At 38.2% G+C, this 27070-nt stretch overlaps 1 protein-coding gene and 1 non-coding gene across 7 annotated transcripts in view; both read left to right on the forward strand.

Moving 5' to 3' along the window:
* The window catches only part of LOC139120530 (E3 ubiquitin-protein ligase RNF38-like), a 50223-nt gene extending 25702 nt beyond the window's left edge, over nt 1-24521 (forward strand). For 5 of the 6 annotated variants that reach the window (XM_070684997.1, XM_070684995.1, XM_070684996.1 and 2 more), the window contains exons 3-10: nt 14056-14273; nt 14671-14863; nt 15241-15699; nt 16946-17161; nt 17778-17932; nt 18387-18471; nt 18967-19094; nt 21667-24521. In XM_070684997.1, coding sequence (XP_070541098.1) covers nt 14056-14273; nt 14671-14863; nt 15241-15699; nt 16946-17161; nt 17778-17932; nt 18387-18471; nt 18967-19094; nt 21667-21832 — 1620 coding nt within the window. In that variant the 3' untranslated portion in view covers nt 21833-24521. Of the gene's footprint in view, nt 1-13668; nt 13702-14055; nt 14274-14670; nt 14864-15240; nt 15700-16945; nt 17162-17777; nt 17933-18386; nt 18472-18966; nt 19095-21666 lie in introns of those variants that run through there. The other variant, XM_070685001.1, reaches the window with a different exon arrangement.
* LOC139120893 (small nucleolar RNA SNORD49) lies at nt 17382-17464 on the forward strand. Its single transcript, XR_011549171.1, has one exon. It is a non-coding gene; the product is annotated as a small nucleolar RNA SNORD49 (small nucleolar RNA).
* Nucleotides 24522-27070: the final 2549 nt, after the last annotated feature.

The following is a 27070-nucleotide window of genomic DNA, read 5'->3' on the forward strand; positions in this document are numbered from 1 at the left end:
TATGTCCCCTGTTGAAAAAGTCTTTTTTGATGTCCCTAGTGTGAAAATGAAATGCCGATGTCGGTTTTATTATTGTAGATATTGCTGACTTCAAACTACCGCAACTGAAATTGTCAATCTACATCCTATTGCCAGTATGATGAGAAATTCAACATCAGAAGTTACCATTAAACCTCGCCTGCTCTGTTTTGATGGTGTTCAATATCTGGATATAAAGTTTTTGTCCACATTAAAATCAGACTTTTTTGTGTGTGTGTCAGAGCCGCGTTCAGAACTCCTTCATGAGTGCTGATGGATACAGCACTGATGAATAAGTTATTTCCAGAGGGTTTTACTATTGCTTTATGACTTTCTACAGTAGTGTTTTGAGTTATTCGCGGTAGTTTTCAAAGAATTATGGATTCTATGAATTACGAACATTACAAGTCTCTAATGTTTAAATTCAGGTGATGTACTGTTAGGGTGGAGAATTTACATCGATGGGACATAAAAAAAACCAGCCAGGAATTTGTTATCAGGGAAAATGTCTTTTGACTTGTTGCTTTTAGAGTTTCAACTGTGTTTATCTGTACATCACTTTTCTGGATTTCTTTAATTCTTTCTGAAAAACCACCAAAATCGTTGGTTTCATTGTTAGCATATTGAATCAAGAAAGGTATTTGAACCACTCTTTTTAAAAAAAAGCCGCGTTCTGCATGCCGTAAACACACCAATGTTACCCTCCTATAGACTAGGTGACACTGAAGCGTTACAGTCCAAATTAAGTTCATCAACATGCATAGTTTAGAAGGGGAAAGCCTAGCATTGTTATTATAATAACCATGCCAAGAGACCGCCTGTGACATTGTGTGGAAAGCGCCATGACAACACAATTGAATTCTTTAAAAAAACATGGATTTGCATCAGATCAACTCATCTACCTTTTTTGTTCTAATCCTTGGATATGCCATGAACGGCTTTTATATTGATAATTTTTTTCGGTGGGGAAGGGGGTTCAGCTGTTACAGGAACAGGGGAACTAGAAAGACAACACCTCCGGCTGCCACACCTGTTACATGCACTGAGGTAGCCTGAATCAATATCAGCAAAATTTGCAAATTATGCTCTAATTGCCAACAAAATGCCAAATTTTCATGAGAAATTGGTCCCTTTGTAGGGCACCCCAGGCACAGGGGGATAACAGAAGAGAATATTCTCAGTGTTTACATTTTTGGTGAAAGGAAATTTCAAATTTAAGCAGTTTCAGGTTACCCATCAAAATACAAATAAATACAAATTTCATAGGTTTGATGAGTGGAAAACATTACACTGAAAAAAGTTGGGCTGTTAATGTACTTTTGTTCAATTCTTATGTATAAACTTGACTGGGAGCAGTTGAAACTATTATTCTCCATTGTGCCTCCCATATTATTATTTCACTTTTGCGTATTTCTTCCTCTTCGAAATATTTTCTTCAATGTATTTTTGAAATTCTTTTTTTCTACTTGTAGAAATTTACTGGTCAAAATTGATATGGAAAAGTTGTGTATTAAATTGTGTTTTATCACAGAAAATATTATCTGATAAAATGCAGAGCGTATCCAAGGAAGCTTGGCACATGTGTTTGATGGACTGAAAGATAAGATGGAGCTTGATAGATATGGAATGTTCCACGTCTTGCTTTACCTGATGAGGAGAACTCTTGACAAGGGCCAACCTGAGCCGCTATTATACTTTAAAATACACAGTACCTCCTTTGGCGTGTTATCAGCAAAACTCAGTGAATACTTGAAGTGGACTGCAAGGTCACTGCCCATAGAATACATGCTATTGGTTGACTCCTAGAGGTCATCTAACAGTAGGGGGTATTGATCTGAAAGGAATTGTGGGTGGTGCTAACTCACTTCTGCCTGGCTCAGATATGATTGGGTTCATGCGGCGTTGTGTGTGGAGTACCAGTACTTTGTATGAGATGCTTTGGCGAATTCGCATGTGAATTTTATAGTGGTGCACAGCGCCCGTTGTCAGGAGTGGTAACCGTATGAAAGCTTGCAAGGTTATGTCCAGCCAATTACTGCTCAGCTGAGTGTTTGCTTTTGACTGTTTGCTTCACTGGGTACACAAATGCGGGCAATGTCCACTTTATTTTCCACACTCCAAAGGGTAAGGATCATAAGAACAGCCTTGTGTGTGCATTAGGACCTATTTACTGGGAGACACAGGGACTGCTACACCCCAAATCTGGCCATTGTTCAGTGCGGTACTGCCTTTGCCGTCAGTTTGTATGGATAGTGTGTGCGTGTGGAGTCACACAGGAAGTGCAGTCTCAGCTTATGTGTCATCTGAAGAGGAGATATTGTAGACGACTAGGAAATAACCAGAATAGTCAGTTTCAGTTGTGTCTCTCGAGTTACAACCACACTCCAGTCCGTGTCTAGAGTTATAAACCACTGCTTTGGGTTCGTCGCTCCGGGTTTAAGCCACATAGGTTTGATTGTTGGCCCTTGCTCAGGTAAGTAGAATTTGTTTAGAGTTCATGCTAGGCTGATATTGTATAATGCCTCGTACAGTTCAGTGTAAATTTACACCAGCAAATGAATATTTATACTGCTCGGCGCATACCGCATGACATTGGTAACTCTGTGCTGAGTCCTCTCCAAGGAAGTCTAAATAACAACCAAGTTATTGCATTGCCCCTTCGTCAGTGTTCTGTACAGCAGAAGCTGTCTGTCGCTGTAATTAATGGGTGTAGATGAAAAGAGGCAAGGCCAGTGCAGTTTGTTGGGTTGGTTTTTGTTGATAGGAATTCCTAGTGTGGGAAAAGAACACAGTCACCGGACTCGGCCATATAGAATTACTGCATTGCTTGGTGACCTTTGACTCCAGCATGTTATAAACAGAGTTCATACATATGTATTTTGTATCTTTCCAGTATCAAGCAGCCATTCGTATATTTTCCAGTGAAATACTTCAACCTTCAACATCTGTTTCATGAGGATTCCCCTTTGTCTTTTCATTACATGTTAAAAAACTTTGCCGTTTTCCATCATTGAGGAACAAGCAGCTCAGTTTCAAATGTTGTTGTGTCTGCATGAGATGTTACTGAGCTGGAGAGGACAGCTGTGTTACATGTATAAGAGCTACTTCTCTCCAAACAGGTTATTTTACATTAGGGTCAAACACCGCCTGTTTCGACTTCTCTTTTATTTCTAGTGGTTCCTTCCTCAGTTTCTGTCCGTTACATCACTTTTTTGAAGGGGGTCACCTTTTGTCCTGTCAAAAAAAAAACAGGAAGTGAATATTCCTGAGTTTTGTTTGTTTGTTTGAAACATCCTGTTCAGAAAGGAGCACACATGGTGTATGACTAAATGATAGCTGATTCATATGAACAGATACGCTGTATGGTCAAAATTCTGTAATTCTGTGTCTCGTAACAGTATTGTTGCTTTCTGAATTTTCATGGGTAAATTTATTGTCTGCTTTCTGCTGTCTTAGAATTTTATTATTTATTCCCTGTCGGATTATTGCTTGGATGTAAAAATATAGACAGCCATAATTATTGTAACTAGTAGAAGGAGTGCACAAGCTTTGCCTGAATTGCCTAACTGTGTGAGAAAGCTGTCTTAGCCACAAGACTTTCTGTGGCAAATGGGAATCCATGTGCTGTACGTGTTCCTGTGTCCTGTTCCCCAAATTACTCGCATTTCCTCCAGCATTCATACTACATAAGGGCCCATAAGGGCCTAGACAGGACATAAGGGCATGTCTGTCCATCAAAACTTGACCATTGGTTGTGGTAACAAAGGCTAGCAAATTGTCAAATGTATTCAATTTGTACTCATAAGTTGCCAGACAATGGGGGCATACTGTTTTCAGAGTGGTACAAGCTTTATCAGTGGCCTGTAATTGTCTTACCCAATGCCTGTGTGTGTCAGATACTGCAGTGTTTGACAAAGATACGTGCAGTCCAACAGGGCACACTAGAAATTATGATGTGCATTCAATGTTGACAGGAAACCATACTTCCCATAAGATTTATGTACAGTAATATTTCATATGGAATCCACCTTGTTTTGCACTGTGAACGCCATATCATTTGACTGAACCACACACCCTCAACAAATACTGGAACACAGAATGCCAAACTTGATCAACCAAACACTGCGATCCCGTCCTGTCAAACGGTAATGACTTGCCAGATATGGGATTAGAATCAACCCCCAAATTAGTTTTTAAAATGAATAAATTGGAATTGACCCATGAAATTAAACTGTTTCTATTGAGCAACCATGCAGGTCATAGAGGTTGCTGCCAGCCCCATGTAGATATTGTTTTGACAGAAACTGACGTGTGTGTGATAGACATACACCCAGCTTTCCCTCGCTTTGGTGTGTTTGTCGAAATTAGAAATGTCTTTGTACTAAGGATGAACATTTTTCGCCTGTACCCAGGTATCCAGGAAGGTTTCGTTGGTGCTAATGGTTAGAGGGAGAAATGAAGGTAGAATTATTTGTGACCTAAGGAGCCCTGTTAGCTTTTTGAGCTCCCTTGCCCAGAGTCCTGTTGACTTGAATCCATCTGTTGATTTGTAAGCAGATTATCAAAACTATAATCCTCCAAAGTGTTGTTTTTCTAACATTTCAGAGCTAATTCAAGTTTTGAATAGGCAGGAGAGCGAAAGTGTTTGATTTCCCTCCTTCTAATACCTCAAGTATTGAACTCATAATGTTTTTTTATCGGGTATTTATGTGTATGGTTATGTTTATGTGTATACTGTCAACAGAGAGTGCTTGGGAGAAGATTTCAATTTCTATCTCTTTTTTCAACAAAATTTTGCATTCATTTCGAAGGTAAACAACAAACCCTCAACTGCTTAGGTTATTTTTTATTCTGAAATTATCCCATTACTTGTAGTTTAGAGTTGATGACTAATAATGATATTTGAGATAGATTCTCAGGTGTGCCCATTTTGTCATTGTCTCACAAAATTTATACTATTTCTGGAAATGCATTTATAAAATGTGACTTGTCAAGTTCGCATGTTCCCAAGTTTCACTGTCGTGACAACCAGTGTGTGGCTGAATATCATACTAAGTGATGGCCATATCCTATGGCTTTATGTACGTTGAGATGGAATGTGCCTGAGACAGATTTTCAAAACATCAAATTGTGTAGTTCTTTCCCGGTCAGTAGCTTGTGTGGGCTCAATTTGATACCCGTTGAGAAAATTCGGTTTTTACCTCCGTAATTTTTTGCCAATAGAGTTAACATAGAGTTGCTGCCATTTTGAATTTTGAATATTGGTTAATTAAGGTAATTTTTTAAACTCATTTCTGTAAAATGGCATTGAACAGTAATGTACGATGTTACCACATAATGTGTAGTATGTGAAATTGCTAGCACTTTGTAACAAGACATAACGACTGTCAAAAATAGAAACATGTTGCATGTTGTGTCTCAGAATGAGATGCTAGATTGTACAGAATAGTGATAGGTTGTCCAGAAAAGCACAACTTCAGATCATTTTTGGTCCTTGCACTGACTGCAACCATTTTAAACAACGCTTACAAATCATTTGGGAATGTTAAACTTTATTTTAAAAATTCCACAGGGCCATTCTTGATGTAGTTCTGTAACCTTTGTCTGTCTATAATTGTGACATTGTGAACTTCAATCATCTGTTGGGTGGACTTTGTCATCTTTGTGCAGGGTTGGATAGATAAATTGACACAGAAATTTCACATTCCAACATGTGTCTAACTGCTCCTATTCTTAAAATTATCAGGTTTTGGTCCTTTTTACGATTAATTTTCAAAAGTCTCAGATTTGCAAGTTCTTGCTGCCAAGTGTGGATGATTCTTGCGAGATTTTTCATACTACAAGGTATTCTTCTTTGACATTTTCCGATGTCTGAACGTCAACATTTCATGTTATGTGAATTCTTTATGTAGTGTCTGAATTATGTAAGTTTGTCTTGCATGAACGGGACAATTTTACTGAAAAAGAATTTTCAACGAATTCAGCATCTTAGTTGTGTCGTTAGTGTTGATATGGTTTATTTGTAGCTCTGAAAACTCTATAGATATACAAGACTCTTCGGGAATTATTCATGAAGAACTCCAAGACAGTAACTATATGATAAAATAATTCATGGTTTGATCAATGCCTGTAAAACTGTCGATGGAAAATATTTACACACATGACACCATTGCTAAGGAAATCGCTATGCCGGCCTTTCGGATCCTGATAAGCTACATATGTCGTCCCAGCATGGGAATCTGACATCAGTAAGCTATTCAAAACCGAGAGAAAGTCGGACTGTGAGAACTTCCATCATTAAAGAGCTCCTCTGGAGTCGCAGCCGGACTAAGTCGCCATGGCAAAGGTCAAGTAGGGGTCATCTTATTCTTACCATGTGCTATGCTGATTGGTAACCGAAAGTGTGACCTCTGAACTCAGAGCTGATACCGAAAAGAATAATTTATTTCTCAGTGTTGGCTTAGTCAAGGTTTATAGCTCTGTAGAATCAATAACAACATTGTCAGAGAAGGGGCTCCGTTAGATGTAGCTGTAGTGGAAGTGACAGATAATGAATCATAACACAATAATTGACAACATTGTCAGAGAAGGGGCTCCGTTAGATGTAGCTGTAGTGGAAGTGACAGATAATGAATCATAACACAGTAATAAGAACAGATGTTTGACCTTCAAATGAAGCAATACAGTTGCAAAATCTACGCAATCATCTTATCTATCTCTAACCCCCGTAAGGTGCATTGTCAAACTCAAGGCCATATTTCAAGTTGGTCTACACATATCTCTGTATCTGGAAACTTGCCAACATCTTCAAGTGAGCATAATCAGGTCAGCATTGCCAGTACTTTAACGTGCTTGATGTCAGTATACTGTCTCAGGTCAACGTGTCATGCATCTCTTTAGAATTTATTTGCATCCATTTACAACTCGGTCTCTATATATACCCCTGTACAAATGTGATCTTGCATAAGTACTTGCCCAGATGTATGTATATACAGTGACAAACACACACACACACACACACACACACACACATGTACATCCACACACTTCAAAAGCATAGGAGGAATTTTTTGTGTGTGAAATAAGTGTTGATCATGCGGCTGATGCAAAGAAATGCTGTATCATAATTCTGAAAATACATTTTAAAAGTAACTGAACAAGGCAGTCTTAGCCATTATGTATGTTGTTAAACAAAAGGCATCCAATGACAAAGTGATGCTTAAACAGAAACATCCATACATGCATTTGTCCATAGACAGTAGTGGTAAAAAGTGATTTATCACACAAAATTTTACATCCATGTAGACTCATCCATGTGTTGATGTTTATCTGTGGATACATATGTATGTGTGAAAGTGCACATCCATCTTAGTGTTTAGGAGTGCACACACGTGTGTGCATGTAAGTATGGTTCAAATATGAATATTTCTAGTAACACATCTGTTGACCTGTCTAGGTGAACACAACTATTTGAATAACAATACCCACTGTTTGTGTCCTTTTGCTGGCAAATTCATGGGCACAGCTTATGCTTGTGAAAGTCTCAGCCAGTTCACCCCAATGTGTGTGTAAACAGGTCCACACTCACCATTGATAACAAAAGATTTTGGCCAGACCATGGTGGTGATAGGGTCAGAACATCAGGAACTTGCTGCCACTGGTTTGTGCATCTAGTCAGACACCTTTCCATGAACCATGTGACCAATATTCTGTGAAACTTTCATTGGACAAGTTCATGGCAGCAAAAGCCAATCATATCCGACCTGGCATGTGAATATGGTAAGAGTCCCTGTAACCCTGGAAACATGGTAATTATCCAACAAGATAAGTCCACACTTGTTATTCTCTACCATACTAGTCCTTGAGCAAAAATTTTTGTTAAAAATTTTTTTTTAAGAATTACTTAAAGGATTGTTACCACGCTTCTGACAAAGTAAAAAATTCAATAATTTGCCATAGAAGAGTGAACAAATAGTCTAGCTGTAGAACCAAAGCGAGATCTTAGTGAGTGACAAATTCATAAAACGGATCAAAGAAAATGAAAGGGTGGATTTAAAGAAATAGCATAACTAAACTGAAGTAAAGAACATGTCGCTTCAGGCCAGATGAATAAGATGTTGAAAAAAATAGAGTTGTTTGGCATGCATGAGCTTCTAAGAAGAGGATGTCAAATTCCGCACTGCATGTACATGTGTACTTTCAAGATCAATGCTGTATGAAGAGACCTTTCTCATTTTCAGCTTAAGGCAATTCTTTGTCTTGGTGTTCAGTGCTTTAATTCAAGGCCAGTTGATATTGATCCATTATTATTTTGCCTTAATCCAGTTTGACAATTACAGAAAGCGGTTGCGACCCAGTTAGTTATGGAGAGAAAAAAATTAGCGGTGTTACAAACATTTGAAATTGACTGTGTGACGATTTATGTATACTTCTGAAGTGAGTTGAAGGGAAACGTATACATGCAATACAAATCGTGGTGCTGGTGAATTGTAGTGGTGGGCCAGATTATAGAGGAGCTATTTTCATGTCATAGACAACTGTAATCTCTCTGTTTTGTATCCCTCCCTCTCGTCACCATACAGTGTATGCATCAAACTCAAGTTCAAACCATGGCCCCTCTTTGTGGAGGGACCGTGTTCAAACTTTCAAATTTATAATATATATTTACACTTTAGAGGTGTTCTTTCAAGTCTGCTTATGCTTTGGTAGTAGTCGTGGCAGTGAAATGTGAAGAATTGACACCCAAAGCATGCTGTGTATCGGTAAGCATGTATCTCCTCAAGGAACCAATGCATGCGGTACTACATTAGGCAAATCAATGGAGATCTAGTTCAGCTTTAATAAGCTATGGTGTATATCGCCAATGTCATGCAATATCTGGATTAAAGAGCTGAATTAATAGAAGGTTTTAATAACCGCTGATTCCACCCCTACAGATATACATGCTATTCCACCCGTACGGAAATACATGCTCCAGTATGAAATATTTAGTGTACCTTTCCAATGAGAATGTATTTCTCTGGGGTCATTTTTTAAGCCTATAATCCCTTAATAGCATACCAGACCCTGACACATGCACCAACTCGCAAGCATTTTTTAATTGCTTCTTTTTTATTGTGCCGTCTGATCATTTGTTAATTTCAACGAAGGAGAATTATGAACATAATGAATCACTTTATTTATCATGCTACAATGTATGGCCACCGTAAAAGGCAGACCTTCGGGCGCTGTCGGAGGGTACAGTGGCAGTGTCTGCCATTGGTATCAATTATGCAGCTACATTCCCTGACCAAGTACCTTGCCAATATCTCCGTGTAGATCTCTCCATCTGGGATGATGAAACCAGCGTCCATTCCCCCCCCCCCAAAAAAAGAGGGAGTTTTCAATGCATGATTTCTGATGATAGATACTCTACCACCTCTTGATTTTCTGCTAATATCAAAAAATTGACTAATTGTGTTATGATTTCCAGGAGGGCCTATTAGTTGATTAAATTCGGGCAAACATGCCGGTTGAAATGAAATTTTCCACGCAGCTGTGTAATATGGATGTTAAGTGTTGCCGACCTATCTCTTGGGAATGAATACTCTCTGTTTTATTCATAGCATTCATCATATTCCTTGGTTTGATGGAGACAGTTACCACTACAACCCTCCGGTAGTGTAGTTCCAAATCAACATTATTCCCATGCCAGAACCTCCCATCAAGACACCTCAATTTGAGCTAACGGTTTTACAGCTGACCCCCAGGGGGGGGCAAGGAAGCACTATTGTATTGTCTTTTTTTCCATTTTAACCTTGCCCTGCTTGTCATTGTTTTGAAAATCTTTGTAAAGTAAATGCCAGAGAAGAAATTGCGAGTGTTCCTGGTCAGGTTTTACCCACACCAAAAACAAAGGTCACACTTTCTTGGTATTGTACTTGTAGTAACACTCACAATTGTTTTGGTAACCAATGATGTCTGCCTCTTTTTCCTGTCTCCTGTAGTTCCTCTGCATTATCATCAGCTCTATCATTACCATCACCATCATCATCATCATCATCATCATCATCATCATCAAATCACTAACAACATCACTGTCGCCATCACAACCAGAATGTCAAGCAGTATTATCATACGTAGTATTGCCACTGTGTTTGCTACCACCAAACTCTGTCATCATGAAATTTACAGATGTGTACATTTAGAATTCATAGAATAATGAAATATGAAAACATAACCTTAAAAGGCAAGTGGTCCGCCATTCAGCCCTAGGACAAGTGTGGAAGTTGTATTAATTCATCCTGATAAGTACTTCTGCGTGACTTGTAATATGGACATTTAGGATAACTTTGTTATTAATCTTTAAAGATATTGTTAACAGTTCAACTTTTAGTACATACCTTCAATTGTGATCGCTTATCATCTGCATAATCATTTTTTGTTGCCTAGCAACATTGGGCAAACGATTCAGTTTGGCACAAATTCAAACTGATGTTATGAAAATGTCTCCTTTGTATTCCAGGCTTTATGGCTTTTGTGCCAGAGCTCTTGGCAGAACAGGTGTACATGCAAATTATTTGACACAATCTAGGGCTCATCTCAAATTTGAAATTTAGATTGTTAAAAATATCTGTTGTGAATAATTTGAAGTCACAAATTGTTCGTTTTGTCCTATGCTTTGCATGTCATAGACATTTAACCTGGGTGGCCATGTTGAATTTTGAGTACAGGTGTTTGAATGTCATACAGTGGAACCTGTGTGTGTTTCAGATCTCAAATCAGTATCACTTCAAATTATGTAGAAGGCGGCTTTGATAAAATAAAAATTAGGCAAAACAATTGAAAATTTTGTATGTTAAAATTATTCTTTAATTTTAATGCGACATAACATAATTTGCTTTGAAATAGTTTCACCCTAATCTCTTTGTCTATTGTAACCATTGGCTTTCAGTTAAAATGCAATTTTCTTTTGACATTTAATCTTTTCAATGTAACATGTTCTGAGCTGTAGATAATTAGCTCAGATTGGAAATTACTTCATTCATTATGTGATATTTACATCAATCCCCTACGGCCTTCGGACAAAAAAATGAGAAAAGTGTTTTCATTTTGACAAAGAGATGGAACGTTCCGTGTCACTGTTCATGTGTTGGTGTCCCAAATTGAAAACCGATGAAGTTTTGCGAGACGAAAAGGAGTGATATCATGCTGTAGTTGGTATCAGACTGAAATTCTATAACTGAAGTAAACATTCTGCTTTGCACAGCAGTGTGCTAACCACAAGAAAGACGACAATACATATAAGACTCATTCCAAAATATGCCATGAAATGGAATTGATATTATTGTCCATGCTGAAGCGTTGCTGTCGTAGCCATATGAAAAAGTGTACCCTCTCAAAACCATACATTTGTTTGTCAGACGCTTGATGTAGATGTATCATTTTGTGTACAGAAAGTGTCAGAGGCAAAATGCATTAATTCAGATATGAAAGAAGTGTTGAAAAGTACTTCAGCTTGATTTGAAAAGCAAAGGAATAGTAGAGACATATGGTGCCATGTGAGAGAGAGGATGTAGGCAGGAAGTGAGGGGAACAGCAGAAAGAAATGGTCAAAATGGTGCCGTATGAGTATGACTTAATGATGCCATATGCTCTAGCCTCCATCTGCTGGACTCATTATTTCAGTAATGGCTTTGCGTTTTTTTCCCCTGACGTTCAGTTGTGATTCAGTTCAGAGCCACATTCAGAGCAAAGGCACATGAATAGTGAGTGTACGGTTTGCAAACAAGCGTGTTTGCTCTATACGGAGGAAAAATGAATATTGAAGCAATTTGAATATTTTACAAGCAGTTAATATCTAATGCTAAAAAAAAATGTTTACACTGTTTAAAGTCACCTAGGTGAAGTGAAGGTAATAGCAGACGATAGGCAGTAAGTTGAACAAAAATCGTCAGAAGTAACAAAAGTGTAAAAACTTGTTCAATATTATCTGTGATTTTCAATATTCACTGTTATATCATTTTGGTCTGTTACTCGGCATATCATAAACTTTTCTTTCTTATCAGCTTTCTGAGTCCTCGACATCTACTAAATTTTTTTCTTAACGTTATTAAACATAGATCATTCTGTCAAAAAATGACAAAATGCTTTTCTGTAATATCCTAGCCTAGTCATTGTCATGAGAAACCATGTGATCTTATACACTGTGAATTGTGTTCTCTGATGGCCCTGTATCAACATGCCCTTTCCAGTACTTTGTTTCTTTATCTGCCAAACAATTTTTTTCTTGCCATGAATGGTTTCCTCACCGGTTGTCTCATTTTCGTATTCTCACCGGCTTCTGCCTCAACAAGTTCATTCACCCTGTTACAGCCAAGCTCCCATTGTTCCTGTGGTGTGGCAGACCTTTCTCAGTTCATGCACTGTGAAACTGATAAGCCAACCCAAGCCCTTACAGACATGGTATTTTATCTTTAGTCAAGAAAATGTGATATTTTGGTCAACAAACATCTATTTTCGGCCTCACATACCATGACTCATCTCTACAGTTGACAAACTGCCAATTTAAGATAGAATGTATGATACTATTAGGCGAACTCAACAGGCTGATCCACAGATTATCCTGTCATTAAAATTTAAATTATGAGTATTAATCGAACGCCCTGTCTATGAACCGATGTTTTCTGCAAAGCAAAGTGATTTTAGTCATGGCACAGTATTTGGTATAAGTAGAAGATATACGATGTAATTTGGCAGTAGCCTTTTGACACTCTTTACCCAGTTCTTTTCTTTTAGCAAAGTACCAATGAACCATATTACAGTTGTATGTCTTTCTGAATAATTTCAACAATTTTAGAGCCTACTGCAGGTTTCTCTGTTATTCTGTAGTAAATGCAGAGAACATTTCAATTTTCCAAGATAATTGTGGCTATATTGACTTACAGTAATTCAGAGAAATCAATGGCTTTTTTCCCATGATCGTCTGTTTTTTGTATGGCCGCTTGAAACTAAATTACTAAGGAAAGTAAATTTGTCTGATCGTTGAACACAAATGTAGAGCCAATATGGCTGGCTGGTCAGAGGTTGGGCGTCAGTGCGGCCATAAAACATTTTTCACTGGTAGTTCCACCTGACGGTTGTGTTCAAAGCAAAGAATGAAAAAATGCGGCCAATAAGGAGAGCCGCACCATGTGTGAAACAAGGGTGAATGTTGGTTCATTGTGTTGAGCCGGAGATCTCCGTAGTGAATGCTGGATCACAGCTTAGAGAATGGCCGGTCAAATGGGTGATTACCATAAAGTAGACTGGATTAGACATTCTTGTAGGGCACGCTATATCCTGCCGCCTTTGTGCGACACTCCCAAGTACAGTGCTTGCTTGACAAGGTCCTCCAATTTGTGACAGGAAGTGAAGGCATGACCTGATAAAAACCACTCTGGCAAGTCTAAACAAGTTGCCTGCCATCAATAACATCCAGAATAGGAGGTGTTGTAAGATGTGATTGTCCCAAAATAACATCCCATGGAGCAATGGCTATTTACCGTGTCCAATTGACGTGTACACTCAACTCAGTTTGGTTTGTAGGCACCTAATTTACATGAGCATCAAATATTATACCTATGTGGACTTACAGAGCTCTGTGCTGTCCACTTCATTGCAGACAGGCGGTCACTGTGTTAAGCAATGGAGTGGCCTTCAGAGGTACTGGTATAATGAAGAAAAGTTCTGATGATGAATGCTTCTAAAGAAACGTTTCATCAAAATTTTTTGATCTGATGCCACTGTCAGTATCTAATCAGCAGTATAACTTGTATGTCAGTTTCTTTTGTACATACCGTTCAGAGGGGTGAGAACTATGCTAGGCCTGCCTAATTTGAACTTCATACTTCTCTTGTGTATGAAAGGATCCCCCTTAACCCCATTGCCCCTCATTGTGTTCAAACCCAGTCAAAAAATAACAGAAACATTGTACAATGATACTTGAAGGGTTTGATAGCATTGTATTTAAACCATTTTCTAACCGGCCTGCCTTTTCTTTCTCCACGTTTGTTTCAGAGTGAAAGTCCGAGCAGGAAGAGACGTCGCATTTCTCACAGTATAATCGACCTGACACAGTCTCCAAGTCCGCCACCTGTCAGGCCTTGGCAGTCATCCAATCACAGTAATCAACCTCCACCACGTCGACTCAGTAGTTCGGGTCGGCATGGTAACTCCATGCTCATCTCAGGGGATAGATGCAATACTCCAGGTCGAAGGTCGACAGGTAGAAGAAGGTGAGAAATGATATATGGTAGATTTGAAAAAATGGGACATGTTTACCCCTCATCAATATGTTCTGGGAGCAGATGATTTTAAGTAGAGTTGATATGTCTACTTCTGTTCAACAAAGTGGCGAAAAAATAAAAGAAGAGTCAGTAGGGATTTTCTGTTTGGAACATATTTCCAGTGGATCTACTTTGCTGTCTTACTTGAGTGTCTTGCAAAATTTACAATTTCCCCAAGCCTATTGAATTTAATTTCATCGCATGCACCATAGCTACCGAGGAACGTAAACTGGAGCAGATTTTGTGTATGCACACATCGTTCTAATTGTAAGTGATTATGCATATAAGGAAGTGATTTATGTCAAATATTATCATAAAGAAACTCCCTTTAATTTCAATTTTTCAGTCCAATTATAAGAAGACAGAGTCAAAGGTTTATAGATAGACAAACAAGATTACAAAGTAACCAATCACCACTTAATAACAACGACAGAAGAGCATTCCATCCTCCAAACATACCCCCAAGGCTGTCACAACCAGTGCCTCCACCCCCTCTACAGCAACCTCAGCAGCCACCAATTGTATTTGAAGTAGATCAGGTAGGTATTTTGAATCTTCATTCATAGTTTTTTCTTTCTTTTCTTTCAACGATGTATGAAAGGGCCGTGTTATCTTGGCTTTGTTTTGAGATGGGAATTTCAATTTTCTATGGAACTGTAACAAAAACTGCAAATTATTGGTATTCAGAATAATAACATTATACATAGCATGGCATGTGTGACTGTAATCTTGAGCAGAAGTATATGTCTTGTAGCTATTGATGTTATATGACATGTTGCTGAATAATTTCTAGATATTGACCAAAGATTAGTCCATTTTAAGATATTTGATATCAATTTATCGATAAAGCACTCGCTCTTAGTACTAATTACTTTTGATGACTTTCCTAATATATTTTTTTGTTTATTTATTACAGATGTCTTCTGTTCCAGTTTCCATATCATTTTCCCTACCTCATCAGTCACTTCAAATGTGTTCAACACAGCCTATTCCAGCATGCAATGTACAATTCCAGCACCACCCGCCCCAGCATCACCCTGGCCTCCCATCATGCAATTCCCTCCCGCCCCCTCCGCATCCGGGGGCCATGCCTATGACCATGTGCCAGGCAGGACATATTCCGGTGTGCAACGTGACGCATATTCCAGCATGCTCTGTGACGCAGACTATTCCGGTTACACACCATGGAGCAATGGGGCCAGCCATGATTCCGCAAAATGCATTCTATGCCGGTCCCCCGGTGCCCCAACATCATCACCCTCATCATCACCCGCATCCTCACACTCATCCTCATCATCATCATCATCATCTTCATCATCCTCCGCATCAAGTACAATCAATCCCGCACTATTTACCTCCACAACAGCACAGATCGGTGAGTACACATACCTAATTTAACTGTGTGAACAGTGGACCCGGGAGGAAGCCACTGTCAAATGTCATTAACTTAGGGTGTCTATTTCTTTATCAGGACTGGGTTAGGCTTATCCAGGAGGTCAGCATTGGGTTGTAACAGTAATAATAACATGGACACCCTTGATAAATTGCATGTGACGACTTCTTCCTTGTTGGCTCACTGTTCCCGGTGTAGTCAAATTTAGCGCAAAGTATGCATTTCATATGGAACCTTGTAATTCTATGATTCATAGTGGCCTAATTAGGCATTTCATGTGTATATTTATGATGTATACAATTATGATTTTATGAGGCAGACGTAAATTTTGTACAAAAAACAGAATGCTAACTAAAATGAAACCTAGGTAACAAATATCAGTCCAGTTTGTCAGAAAGTATACCTTCAAAATTAAAATTTATATTGACTCTGTTACGTATTAGAGTCCAGTGGGTATCATCGTCATCTCATAAGCACTGCTCATCAACCTAGATACATTTGAAGCGGTTGCTAGGCAGCACACCAAGTTACAACAAATAAGAAGTCCAAACAGTCATGCTTAATTGGTTTAGTCATTGATAGTCCACAGTTCATTGTTAAGCGCTGAATAAGCCCTCACAAATAGATTTCATATCTTTTATGTAGACAGTTCATTAACACAATGTTTGCAGTCATTTGGTAAAAAAATATCATCATCCGCACAAAAGATGCTGCGGGCAGATGATCAATTACAAGTACAATGTTGGTGAAAGCTTTCTGCTTACTAGTTTTAATTTAAGCATGCAATATTTCACTCAGCTCACACAGTTACAGTTTTTAAAATGTTTATTAGTCATTTCATTAACCCTTTGCCTGCCAGGGCTATCACTTTGCCATCTGCCAAGTCAGTAAAAGCAATATTATGCTAAAACCTTTATGTTTTCAGTTATTCGGCATGGTATGTTAATGCATGTTTATGCATAAAAATCAGATTTTACAGTATCTATGTTTTCAGGGGCCTTCAAATGTTCAAATCTTTGTTAAAGTGCAACAACCTGTTATGCTTCACTGGTTTTAACCAACTTGACTTGATGGTGACATGTGAACTAGGCAGGATAAGGGTTAAACTGAAACGTTTTTATGAAAATATTTCCTTGATGTTGTTCAAATCAATTGAATGTACACAATTTTATTTCCATAATTTATACTTATGCATTTTCTGTGTATACGTACGTGTTTTATCTTTCAGCCAATGCACCCAGGTGACAATGAAGTTGAAATCATAACAGAGAGGGCGATGCCACTACCGCCACCGCCTCCCCATCATCCACACCCAGGGCCAGGATTCCATGTGCCTTCACCAATCTCACATCACCACACCCCTCCTCTAACGCCCTCACCACCCCTACACCACATGTTGCAAGAACCCCAGGTCAGACCAGCGCCGACCGATTTCCCTTATATGGTAAGAATTATTTCAGGTTGTGTGTAAATACATCTTATCCCTCTCACTGTAATGGTGTGGCCCAATTCTGTTATTTTCTATGGCAAAATTGGACCTCAACACTACGAAATGTGGAGAAAAAGAATTTAACTCTGTACCAGTCGGTGGTTAATGAAATAGACGTCTCTGATTGTTGTTTGCTTTTGCCACGACTACTGTAGTTTCCGTTCGCTCAGCATGTTGAAATGATGATATTGTGATCACCATGATAGGAATTGCCGTCTGAAACGATAACTGAAGACAGACCACAGTCATACACTGATCAACATGCTGAACTGTACTATCACAATGACAGACAGTCTATGAAATCCTCACAGACATGACCTTAATTTGACCTCGTGTAGAGCTGCAGTCAACCGCTTTTAGCCTGAATTATTCATGAAGTTGTGAGATTTACATGCAAAGATTGCTTTTATAGGTATTTGACAGAAACTCTCAGTTTGATTGATATAAATCATGTAGGGTAACCAGATGATCATATCACAGAAAAGAAATCACTTTCCAATAATTTTATCTCTAGATTTCCAACAGATGATGACTTACCTTGCTAACTATCATTTTGTGTGTTTATCCACAGCATAATTTCCAACAACATTCCTATCCAAGATTTAGTCGCCTTGCATATCCACATAGACGGATGTCAAACAGAAGATGGAGAACTCAACCCCCTCCTCCGCCGCAGCACCCAACACCAACACCCCCCTCCTATCCAGGTCTTCTCTTACACTATCTGTAAGTCTAACTTTCTGTTTATATTTCATCAAAATGTGTTTCCAAAAAGTGTTAGTTCATCAAACTCACAGCTTTTGTTGTCATCAGTTATGTCTAATGTACCGAGAACTAGGAAACAGGCCACTGAATCAATCACATTTCTATTTTCTGGTCCTGATGACCAGTAAATGGGAAATATTTTAACCAGCATGCTTACTTCTTGTCAAAATTTTAGTTTTTAGCTTAAGTTAAGAATGAGAAAAGCTGTTTCTTGTTTCTGATGAATTTTGGAAAAGACCTTAGGCCATGGGCGTTGACATAAGTTACGCAACAATTACCAGTTCAGGAAAGACATGTATTTTACAGATTCAGTACCGTATAGTAAACACTGCCTGAAATGATGAGGTCAGGTTTTGAAATGAAATCTATCTCCAAAGGTTATGATTGACTCTGTGATGTATGTTTGCTTTTCCAGTGCCATGCTGTCAAACCCGCCAGTTGTTCATCCGTATGGTATGGAAATTGACAGTGAAGATGGAAGTGAAACAGAAAATTACGAGGTGAGATTAATTGTGTCATTGCATAATGAAGTGAAGTACACATTAGCACATCACGTTGTATTATAGTGACATCTTTATATTACATTCATTATGATTCAAAATTCTTGCGACCTCCTGTATTGTAACAATGAAATGTACATGCAATACTATGTAACAAGTAGTTAATTTTTGGCAGCTGAAAATAAATGTTATAATACAGTAACCTGTCGGCATTCAGGCAGTCATACTCATTCTAAAACACAGCCATGCTCTGTAACTTTCAAGACTTGTTGATTTTTAAGTCAATTTAGGAATTCGTCAAAAATTCCTTTACTTAGCTTGTACCATGTAAAATTTTTGTCAAAGAGAACATAGAAGAGGTCAGTTACAGGGAACATTGTTTAAAAAAGTAATGTTCTGATCATTTTGAAAATTTTTATGATAAGGATTCATTGTAGCCAGTGTAACGTAAACACTGACAACTCAAAGTATGGCGTGTTGTTTTTCCTCTGGCAGGCATTGTTGAATCTAGCCGAGAGACTTGGTGAAGCCAAGCCAAGAGGGCTTACAAAAGCTGATATAGAACAGTTACCATCATATCGATACAATCCAGACACTCATCAATCACTTAGTGACCAAACTTGGTAAGTTCTTCATTTGCCCTTTCTATAACTATTTATTGATCTATACAGCCATCTATCTAGCTATCATATATATATATCATATGTATATCATATATGTGTGTGTGTGTGTGTGTGTGTTTGTGTGAGAGAGAGAGAGAGAGAGAGAGAGAGAGAGAGAGAGAGAGAGAGAGAGAGTCTGTAGAGACAGACTTAGTGTTTCACAATTTCTTCCTATGATACCATACTGGTGCTATTGCAGGGCCATTTTTGCTTCAAAATCACCCAAAATGGGAACGATTCTGAAATTTAAATATTGATTATGGGTTTCAGAAAATTCGGTGTTTGGATAAAAAATTGCACATCTGTTATATTTTCTGACTACTGAACCTGCTCACCCCTGATTCACTGTGAACAGGTCCACACGGGCCATCAATAACAATGGGTTTGGGCCAAACCATAGTGGTTAAAGGGTTAAATGGAAATAGCCTTATTAGTCCCCACGGACACCGTCCGGGGGGACTTATAGGTTTGGTCATGTCCGTGCGTGCGTCCGTGCGTGCGTGTGTGCATCCGTGTGTCCGTCTGTTCACGCAGATATCTCAGAGACGCCTGGAGCGATTTCGTTCAAACTTGGTACAAGGATAGTACCCTACCTCATACAGATGCACATCGATTTGTTTCACAATGCGATCAAATTTGGCCGTGTTAGAGGACTTTTTAGTTTTCACCTCCATAGACTCCCATGTATAAGGCAGTCCATAGACTTCCATGTATAAGGCAGTCCATAGACTCCCATGTATAAGGCAGTCCATAGACTCCCATGTATAAGGAAGTCCATAGACTCCCATGTATAAGGCAGTCCATAGACTCCCATGTATAAGGCAGTCCATAGACTCCCATGTATAAGGCCAAATTTAGTTTCTCATCGTATTCATATTGCAAAAAGGATGCAGTTACACAGTTTTTAGTCCCCAAAGATAAAGTCAAGGGGGCTTTTAGATTGGGTCATGTCCGTCCATGAGTCCATCCATGAGTCCATCCGTTCACGCAGATATCTCAGACACTTTGACAAAATGTCATGTGACCTTGGTGACCTTTGACCTCGAATATACATATTTGTCCATAACTCAGTAACCACAAGTCCTAAACCTTTCATATATGGTATGATGGGACACCCTATGACACCACATATTGTACCTCATTAATTATGTGCATATCTAATTTTGAGTGAGCCAATAGAGCAAGAGGTCTGATTTTTTGTATATATGGATAACTTAGCAATAAAATTTTTTTGACAAAATGTCACGTGACCTCGGTGACCTTTGACCTCAAATATACATATTTGTGCATAACTCAGTAACCACAAGTGCTACACCCTTCATATTTGGTATGATGGGACACCTTATGACGCCACATATTGTACCTCATTAATTATGTGCATATCTAATTTTGAGCAAGCAAATAGAGCTAGAGGTCTGATTTTTGGTATATAGGGATAACTTTCATGTAGCACTACAATGTTTTTGACAAAATGTCACGTAACCTCGGTGACCTTTGACCTCAAATATACATATTTGTCCATAACTCAGGAACCACAAGTGGTACACCCTTCATATATGGTATGACGGGACACCTTATGACGCCACATATTGTACCTCATCAATTATGCGCATGTCTAATTTTGAGCGAGCCAATAGAGCTAGAGGTCTGATTTTTGGTATATAGGGATAACTTAGCAATACAATTTTTTTGACAAAATGTCATGTGACCTCGGTGACCTTTGACCTCAAATATACATATTTGTCCATAACTCAGTAACCACAAGTGCTACACCCTTCATATATGGTATGACGGGACACCTTATGACGCCACATATTGTACCTCATTAGTTATGTGCATATCTAATTTTGAGCAAGCAAATAGAGCTAGAGGTCTGATTTTTGGTATATAGGGATAGCTTAGCACTACAATTTTTTTGACAAAATGTCACATGACGTCGATGACCTTTGACCTTAAATATACATATTTGTCCATAACTCAGGAACCACAAGTGGTACACCCTTCATATATGGTATGATGGGAGACCTTATGATGCTTCATACTGTACCTCATTAATTATGCATATATCTAATTCTGAGCAAACCCATAGAGCTGGATGACTGTCATACATATGCACATAGATTTGTTCTGTGATACGATCCAATAAGGCCGCCATGTGGCCATTTTATTACGTTTCTTTCATGTCCTGAACTACAGCTCAGACATGTATCAAGCAAATTTATTCAAAAGTATTTTTATCACAGACCTGATGAAGAGGACTCTATCCTCTCTGAGGACCTGTAATCAAAGTACCCATTAACAAGTGGGGACTGTGTCATCAACGATGACTTGTTAATGGCAAAATATGTTGAAATGCCTCAACCTTGAGATGCTTGTTACTTTCATTCAAAGGAATTCAGTCACATTTTGAAGCTGACTTGTTCAAAACCTGTAACAATGCATTTGGAGCTTGTATTTAAAAGACAGCTCTATGATTGCAACATTCTGTAGACATACTCTGATTGTCATGTTGTACTTCATCATCTCTCCTCAGTTGTGTGGTCTGCATGTGTGACTTTGAGCAACGCCAGCTACTCCGTGTACTTCCGTGCAGTCATGAATTCCATACCAAATGTGTGGACAAGTGGCTGAAAACCAACCGTACCTGTCCCATTTGTCGCGCCGATGCATCAGAATTGGCGGCAACACAGTCGGATTGAACAGCCCAGCCAAAGGACGCCTGCGCCAGGAATGGTATCTTCTAATTTACATGCGTAGATGGGACTGTTCCATTTTACTGCGGGGAGTGGTAATAGCTTAGATGCAGACCTGGAATGAGAGATATGCACCAGTAGGAAATAACTGCAAAATGTGTTAGTTGTTTAATTATAAAGACAATATGACTGCAGTCTGTATACAGTGATATTGTCAGCTGTAAGTGTCTCAGTTCATAAAAAAATATGCCTATGCCCAAACATGAATTATTAAAACTTTAAAAAGCTACCTCAAATGGACGGTGTAAGGCATTTGACTGCAAGCCAAAGAAGATATTCCATAATTCTTTTGTGACGTTTTAAAAAAGTAATAATTGTGTACCACAACTATAGGGTGTGAAAATACAAAGTGTCAAACGTCCTGATGGAGTAAAATGTTATAGCCGGAAGAGTTAACCCAGAGGAAGCTGTAATTCCGGGAAAAGTTACACAGAGGAAGGATCTTTATCAGCACAGCTCTGGACTGGTTTAAGAGTTGCTATGGTAAAGGCCACTAGTTTTTTGAGCTGAGGCCTCAAATTCTAATGATCGTGGAGTGAAAAGATTAAAAAAGGACTCCGGCTTGCGTGATACAAGTATGTCGTGATACAAGTAATTGTCTGAGTCTGGGAATGACAACAAGTTATGGATGACTTTTGAGATTTCTGATCCTGTCTTTAGCTCTACTCACGTGTGTCTTACTGCTCTATTGCTCATGAAGTCACTTGCTGTAAGTGATACAGTACACAGCAACAACATTCTGCTTCTCATAGTTATTGCCTCCTTACAGACACTAGGAGAGAGAAATATTACAAGTTTCTAATATTTTGGTTTCCAGAGTATTCAAACAAGCAATATACTTAGGCAAAAAAATTTGAATCTGTTATGTTTTGGATTCTTTTTCACTAGTGAAAATATCATCTAGATATGTAACATACACTTCTTTTTATGTTTTGTTCAAGATGGTTCTAGCCTCATAATCAAGTACAGAGTCTGAAATATATGAATTATACATTGGTATTTGTGAGTTTGCTCACTAGGGTCTATGGTTTGCTTCAATATATAGAGTACCCCAGGCTGAACAGAATATTAAAGAGCTTTCCTAAAACCAAACGAAGCAACAGTTGGTCTAAATAATGGGGTACTTTTGCAATAGACTTCATCTAATACAGTTCACCTTTTTGGATTTATATGATGGTTTGTTACTGAAGTTGGTGATATGCATCTGACAGGTTACAGGAAGTTACCGTGTTTCGAAAATATCAGGGTTGTTTGAACGCTACCCTTTCCTTCTTAGCAGCTACAGAATGACCTTTCAACCTTGACCCCTCACTCCGTGTTGTGACCTGTGAACCTGTCGGAGAACTAGTACTCCTGTCTTTTTGAATATTCCGATGTTGCTTTCTGTGGGAGAATTGAAATGTCTTCGCAACATGTTAGACTACTGTAATGATTAAGTGACAATACTTTCTGGGGAAGTAGTTAGCAATTTGTGAAAAGAAAAACAATAAGTTTTTTTAAAATCAAGAGTATTGAAATTTAATCCAGTGCTGCCAGTAATTATAGTCCTTGTAAATGTTTTCAGGTGTTGTCAGTTGTAATTTGCATATCATTTGCATGTTTCTAGAGAGTTGTTATATGTGGAAGCTGCATGTCTCTAGATGTTGATTTCTGTTAATTGTAATCTTTCACCCATACTAACATTTCCCGGTTCTATGAATTGTGTGTACACCAATTGAGTGCCTTTTTTACTATGGAATGATTTTTTAAAATAAAATTTGTTTAACCTTGATTTGATCAACTATTTTTTTCCTCTTCTTTCGAAGTTCTATATTTTTTAGCAGAGAAAAAACCTGCTGGAGTCAATGCTTCATCAGCAAAATTTGTAAGCAAGTGACTTTTATTTACTCCATATGTACCAAAATATTTTGACGTTTGCAGTGGATTTATTTTGACAGTTATTTCTGTCCCAACTCTTTGTATGTTAGATAGTGATATTTAATAATAATAAAAAACATGGAGTGACCTAGCTGAGATTGACTCAAGTAATGTTGACATGCTCAAGAGGGTTCATCTCGTGAATATACAACCAAACGTCTGCATTTTGTTTCTTCATATAACTTCATAGGGATCAAGGCAATTAGGGGCACCGGCAGTTAACCTAAGTATTCCTAGTGTATTGTCGTGTCCGTGGTTTCTTTTGTTGTGACAAACTATTGTACGTGAACTGTAGAATCAGTATTATGCTAATCAGTTTCATGTCAAAACAATTCAATCCGTTTGATTGGCGTTTACTGTTTTTTTGTAATTATATTTTGGGAAATTACAATTTAAGATGTTGACAAAGTGAAAGATTTATTGCTAGAGACAAAAATATTTTAGAATTGTTTATGTTTTAACAAAATTTGAAAAATGCAAAATTTGGTGAATTTTTTGTTTCATTTGTATTTTAACCCTTAAAAAAATTTGACTATCTAACAAAAGAATTTGAGAGCAGTTAGGGAATTTTGTTGGGTAGCTGTAAGTAGAGTGTTGTATTTTGTCAATGAAAAAGTTGTTTGACTGCTATTGGCTATATCTACTCTACCATCTTGTGTGCCCACATTTTTTTGTAAAATTGAACAACATATATATCAATAAAATTGGTATCAGAGTATTTCACAGTGTTCTGTCATCATTTGATGAGATAGACATCGCAGAGACTTTGTCTTCAGAGAGGGGAATCAAATCCAAAATTGAAGCAGAAAATAGTCTGCAGGTATGAATCCCATCACATCCTCTTGAGAAAATGCAACCCACAGTGCTCCATGTAAAGGATAAGTCCCAGAATGTTCCATTTTAAGTATATCTCATCCAGCTTCCTTGAGCCGTAATAAAGTTGTCACTCATCATTTGTGACACATATTCCATAATGCATCAAGGAAAATTATGTCCTGTGCATTCCTCCTATATTCCATGACATCGCATTGAAATTGTCTCTCCCATGATATGTGAACGAAATCAACCTGACCAGTGCTGGCATAGTACAAAGTCCCCTCTGCTCAGTAATACAGTCAATTTGTGGTCACCTTTACAGAGTCGTCACCTCTGCATAGTGGTCACTTTGTGGCAGTTCTGTAACATTTACATGTTAAAGGTATACTGTCACCTGTTCCAATTTGCCACAGTTACCATGGAAAGAAAATCTAACCAATCATAGATTTTAAGCGAGTGGCCACTTTTTAAAAACAGCGCCCCCACATGGGCATTTTGAATACCAAGGAATGCCCCTTTGACCATATATGGGCATATTTAGATTACAGGTGACTATATACCTTTAAAGGCCTCATACAGAACAGCTACTTCTCTTAAGTGGTCAGTGGCCACATGTAAGTGCTCCAATTTGGTACCAAAACCGGTTTATAATGGTCAGCACATCAGACCTCCTAATGATGTCTGTCGAAATATGCTCATACTGGAAAGCAAGAAATGAATGTTTTGACCAATTTGCATATGAGCTTTCAGACTCTAAATGAATGAATGTAGTAAGATTTTCAACAGATTTATGTTATGAAATTTTATTATTTTTGTTATCTTTACCTAAATTCAACACTCAACACGCCATCTACACCTAAAGTAATGCCACAGCCATCCTCTATAGAAAGGTCACCCCACTGGTCATATTTTCATGGTCCGTTGTGATTACATACGGGTTTGACTGTAAGCTGTTTGTACATGTTATTACATTTCTTTAAAAAAGTAGGTAATTTTGAAACTACTGAAAAAATCTAATTATCATGTCTCTGTCCATTTATTGAAGCAGTCTACCACATTTTTTTTAGCTGTTGCATGTTAGTGACGTCACAGTGTGTGAGTGCCAAATATACCATTACTGCAATTCCAATGAGAACTCATTTCATTTCATGGGTCAGTTGCAGAACTTAACTAGAGGGCCTAGCTAGTAATTTTAAAATACCCATTCAGTATTTCCTCCTGAAGTTGTCACCACATTCCCTCCCAACAAGTATGTGAAAGAGGCAATGGTATGGCCATGTTCTCCCCTTCCCAATTTATAGAGGGCGCTATGAATACATGCAAGAATTTATTGTCCAACCATTTCCAGCAATGGTTATCTCTGTGTGATCTTAATGATGTCTCTATACTGTTGATTTCGATGCAAAATGGTGTATATGGAAATGACAATTTATTTTGGTGGAATTTTTACATTGATGCAGAGTTTCTCTTAAAAAAGACATCCATGTGGGCATATTAAGTACATTCATCACCCCATTTTAGCATTACATAAAGTCCACAGAAGCACATTGTCACAAATCACATACATTGATTGTGACATAGCTCCAGCCATGTAAATGTGCGTTCACAAAATTGATGTTGCTCAGGTAGCACGCCAACTATAGTTCAGACTGTAAGGCTACTGGAATGAAAAAAATTGACCATAGAGGGCGCTTGAGTCTAAGCCTTGGCCAACTTGAAATTTTCCCTTTGAAAGGGAACCAGTTTCCATGGTGCTTGCAACTAGATCATGTTTGGTTTTCAAGTGTCAATTCTTCTGATTACCACATCACTACTAACCCCATACTTTGCTTCATAATATGAACTTTTCCAAGATGGTAGCCTTGTACGATAATTTTAAAATTATAATATCAGTGTTGCCGCCAGGATGCACCCTTGTGACAATGTCCCCAAAACGGAGCCTGTTGTCCTGCACTCTTGGTTACTGCGGGTCACCTCAGGTGTACTCATGTTTTATTTAGTTTAAAAGTAATATCTGATACTGACAATGACCTTTGTTTTGCATAATTATTTTGAGGCGTACACCTACGTCCTTTCAGAGCTAGGTATGATTGAAAGTAATTACAAGTAAAACGCTGCACTTGATATCATAATTTGCTTGACTGTAGTCAGTTTGAGCTCTGATTGGCAGCAGATATGGTATACTCCTACAAATTGCCTGAAATTCAAGCATAGCGACACAGTCCTGGTAGCTTGAATTTTGTTCAGTGAAACTAATTTGTTGCAAAATAATACAAGATTTGATTGACAACTGACGCATGTTGTCCGCAAGTTGTGCAAAATGTCCCCCAAAATAAATGGTAGTGGGACATAAATGGTAGTGGGACAGAGTGTCCCCTTAAAATTCCTGGCTGCAACACTGTAATATTGCATGAAAGTGTCAATAAGCAAAAGACAAAAGACACGTTTCAG

This window comes from Ptychodera flava, chromosome 20 (genome assembly GCF_041260155.1).
Source record: "Ptychodera flava strain L36383 chromosome 20, AS_Pfla_20210202, whole genome shotgun sequence".
Classification (NCBI taxonomy): Eukaryota; Metazoa; Hemichordata; class Enteropneusta; family Ptychoderidae; genus Ptychodera; species Ptychodera flava.